The sequence below is a fragment of the Lycium ferocissimum genome, chromosome 4 (assembly GCF_029784015.1).
Source record: "Lycium ferocissimum isolate CSIRO_LF1 chromosome 4, AGI_CSIRO_Lferr_CH_V1, whole genome shotgun sequence".
Taxonomy (NCBI): Eukaryota; Viridiplantae; Streptophyta; class Magnoliopsida; order Solanales; family Solanaceae; genus Lycium; species Lycium ferocissimum.
Genome location: NC_081345.1, coordinates 69,736,926 through 69,739,933, shown reverse-complemented (window position 1 = coordinate 69,739,933; position 3,008 = coordinate 69,736,926). Strand labels below are relative to the sequence as shown.

At 42.5% G+C, this 3,008-nt stretch overlaps 1 protein-coding gene across 1 annotated transcript; it reads left to right on the top strand.

The window, feature by feature from the left end:
* The first annotated feature begins 379 nt into the window (after window positions 1-379).
* Window positions 380-907, top strand: LOC132054298 (uncharacterized). The gene is made up of 2 exons (XM_059446340.1): window positions 380-517; window positions 620-907. The coding sequence occupies exons 1-2, from the start codon at window positions 380-382 to the stop codon at window positions 905-907; spliced, it is 426 nt and encodes a 141-aa protein (XP_059302323.1).
* The last annotated feature ends 2,101 nt before the right edge of the window (window positions 908-3,008 follow it).

Genomic DNA, 3,008 nt, shown 5'->3' with positions numbered 1-3,008 from the left:
CTTGCATGTTTCAAATGATTAAGGAAGCCTTAGCTCTAAAAGGCCTTAGGAACACGAGTAGTATAAATATTTGCAAATTGCATAATCGTTTGCTACGTGCTTTATCTGCTTACTTGCTACGTGTATTGTCATATATTAAAGCTTGAGTACAATTGATCTAGTGATCTAAACTACATACCCAAAAATAAAAAAACCATGAGACTCAAAACTTACACAAATATATCTCCACTAAAGGTTGACTTACAATGGAGAATCAAGGAGAGCAGGAAGCGTAGACTTTAGGAGAGACAGTTGAGATGCTGCAGGATAAGGTGCTACAAATGGAAAATAATCTCCACGAAAGAGGAAAGAAATCGATGAGGTAGACAAACTGCTGGACATGGTTGGGAAACCGCCAAAAGGCATACCCCAAGAGCAATACTATGGGAATGTCCAGGAAGAAGTAAGAGAATTGGTGATGAATTATATACCCTTAGAGAGAAGGCCTGTGACGCCTAGACAAGAGCCTCCAGAAGGAGTGAATAAAGACCAAGGGGCTAGGTTATACCCGTGGGGAATGGAATCAAACCCACAAGAAGAGTCAGAGCCTCAATAGGAAGCCTTTGAACCCACTGAGAAGGAAGAACCCACGGAAGAGAAAGAGCAGGAAAAGGAGGAGGAAGAGCCTCAAGATATGAAGGAAGAAGAATTGGAGCCTATCGACATAGAGGTCGAGGAAGAAGAGGAACCATTTGAGATGTTTCCCGAGTTTGAAGAAGAAGAGAATGATGTGAATGATGAATCTGACTATTATGCCCCAATCAATGAGGGATCTGAATTCTATGCACCCTCACCCGTGTTAGTGCCTGCTGCCTCTTCCATGGTGTCAGAGAATTTTGGGAGTGGCCCCACGACCCATCACTTGTAAATAGGTATTCAAAAGGATGATCGCCACAGGAATGTCTTGCACCACTAGGGCCCCATTGCCACCGCCCGATTTGGTGTACGCATACAAAAGATACCCCTTTCACCGAAATCAGGCGGGCCACACTATGAATGAGTATTTGGGATTAAGGAAAAAGATTTGACTTAATCGATGATAGGACCATCAGAACCTTGTGGGGACCACCCACCCTACTAGTCCATGACCCTATTGTCCTAGGAGAAGGGGTTACCGCTGAAACCCAGATTTGGCGATTTGATTTCACGATCTTCGAGGAATCATACGCCCGCATCTTCTCGAATCTGGCTACCTTACGAAAGATTAGACCCATAGAGCCTATCCACGAGCCGCGCCATTTGGGCCCAACATGTACAAATTTTGTTATGGGACATGGCATAGAAGAGAGTTAAGAGTTCAAGCTCGAGCTCGAGCACAAGCTCAGTACGGGAGAGATTTTGGTCATCCTCCCGCCATAGTACTGAGAAGAAAGGAAAGATGAGAGAGCGAGTTCGTAAGGACAGCGACTCGTAGAATTATATTTTTGGGTAGATATTAGGTATCCCCTTTTTGCACATAAAAGTTAGCCCCTCCCCATAAATATTGTAAGGAATCGCGTCGATCTAACGTCTCTATGGAGGGATACGCGGGAAGCCCTAGTAGGGCCTGGTCTGGGGATGTCTTTAGTTAGGGTTAGCCTAAAGCATATATAGGAAAGTAAATATCCTTCTTTTGTAAATGAACTACGATAGGGCCTGATTTCCCTTGGTGGGATACGTAGGTATTCTACGTAAGACTCGGCCCCTATATAATATAAATTTTAATCTCCCCCTCCCCCCCACATTTGTTTTAATTTTTGTATAACAGGTTGAAGGGTTGCCATAGTAAGTCAACCATAAATCCCATTGAACCAAGATCCACCCAAACATAAAAGGCCCATAACGTCCGAACCTTTAGAACAAAGGGTCAAAAAATATATTCAAGCTTTAATATATGACTTTATGTACTATGTGCTTTTTGAATACCAATATGCGATATCTTTCTTTATATGTGATGTTAAGTAACTAACTTTGTCTACCGTTGAGTTATTCTTATCTTATAGAACAAAGCTGATTAGTGTAGTACCGCAAGTTGGCATACGCCACAAGGTCTACAGCCGCGTTAGCATCCCTCTCAGATAAAGGAAAGGACAAAATGACTGGTACCCCGGAAGAGATGATAAATGAGCTCGTTCTCCATGAGGGATATACCCAAGACCTACAGGAAGTATCGTCTTAAGAAGATATGATCGCAATATTAATAACTGTCGTCACGACCCTCCAAGAAAAGGTGGCTAGGTGTTACACCTCAAAAAATTTTCCGTTGATGCACAATGAATAGGCTAATGAAGAGCACAAAGTATACGATGTTCCAATAAGTAAGAAATAGCATTTGATGATTCTAAATGAGATTTTAAAGACATTCGATGTTAGACGAGAAAGTTGCCAAGAGAAGGCGATGTGCACTGTAAGTATCAGAAAGGATTTATGAGTAGCAAGTTGATGACAACTTAATGATGTTTTGGGGAAGAGTTATAACACCCCTTAAATTGTTAATGAAGTGATAGAAAAGTGCTAAGAAGGTTCCATAAGGATTGGAGATCAAACGAGGCGACGGGAACAACTTCGGTGGAACTGTGAGTTCCACGACCATGTTCCATGGACAGCACCATGTTCCACGGACCGTGGAAGGGTCCGTGGAACTGCCAGCAGAGATGGTGGCTGGATGGTCATGAACCACGACCAGTTCCACAGACAGCACTATGTTCCACGGACCGTGGAACAGTCCGTGGAAGTCCCGACGGGCTGAAATGTTCTAAGTCTTTAAATATGATTCCAACTTCATTATTTCATTTCCAACACTTCCCCACTTCTCTCTAAAGTCTCTAGAACCTTACATACATTTCATGAACAAGAATCCAAGGGAAATCAAAGGTTCTTATCATCAAACCAAGTGAATCGAAAGTGAGAAAACCCATTAAAGTTCATCAAAAGCAAGAAATTCAAGTGAAGGAAAAACTAGGGTTTTGCTCAAGTGAGGTATTTGCAAC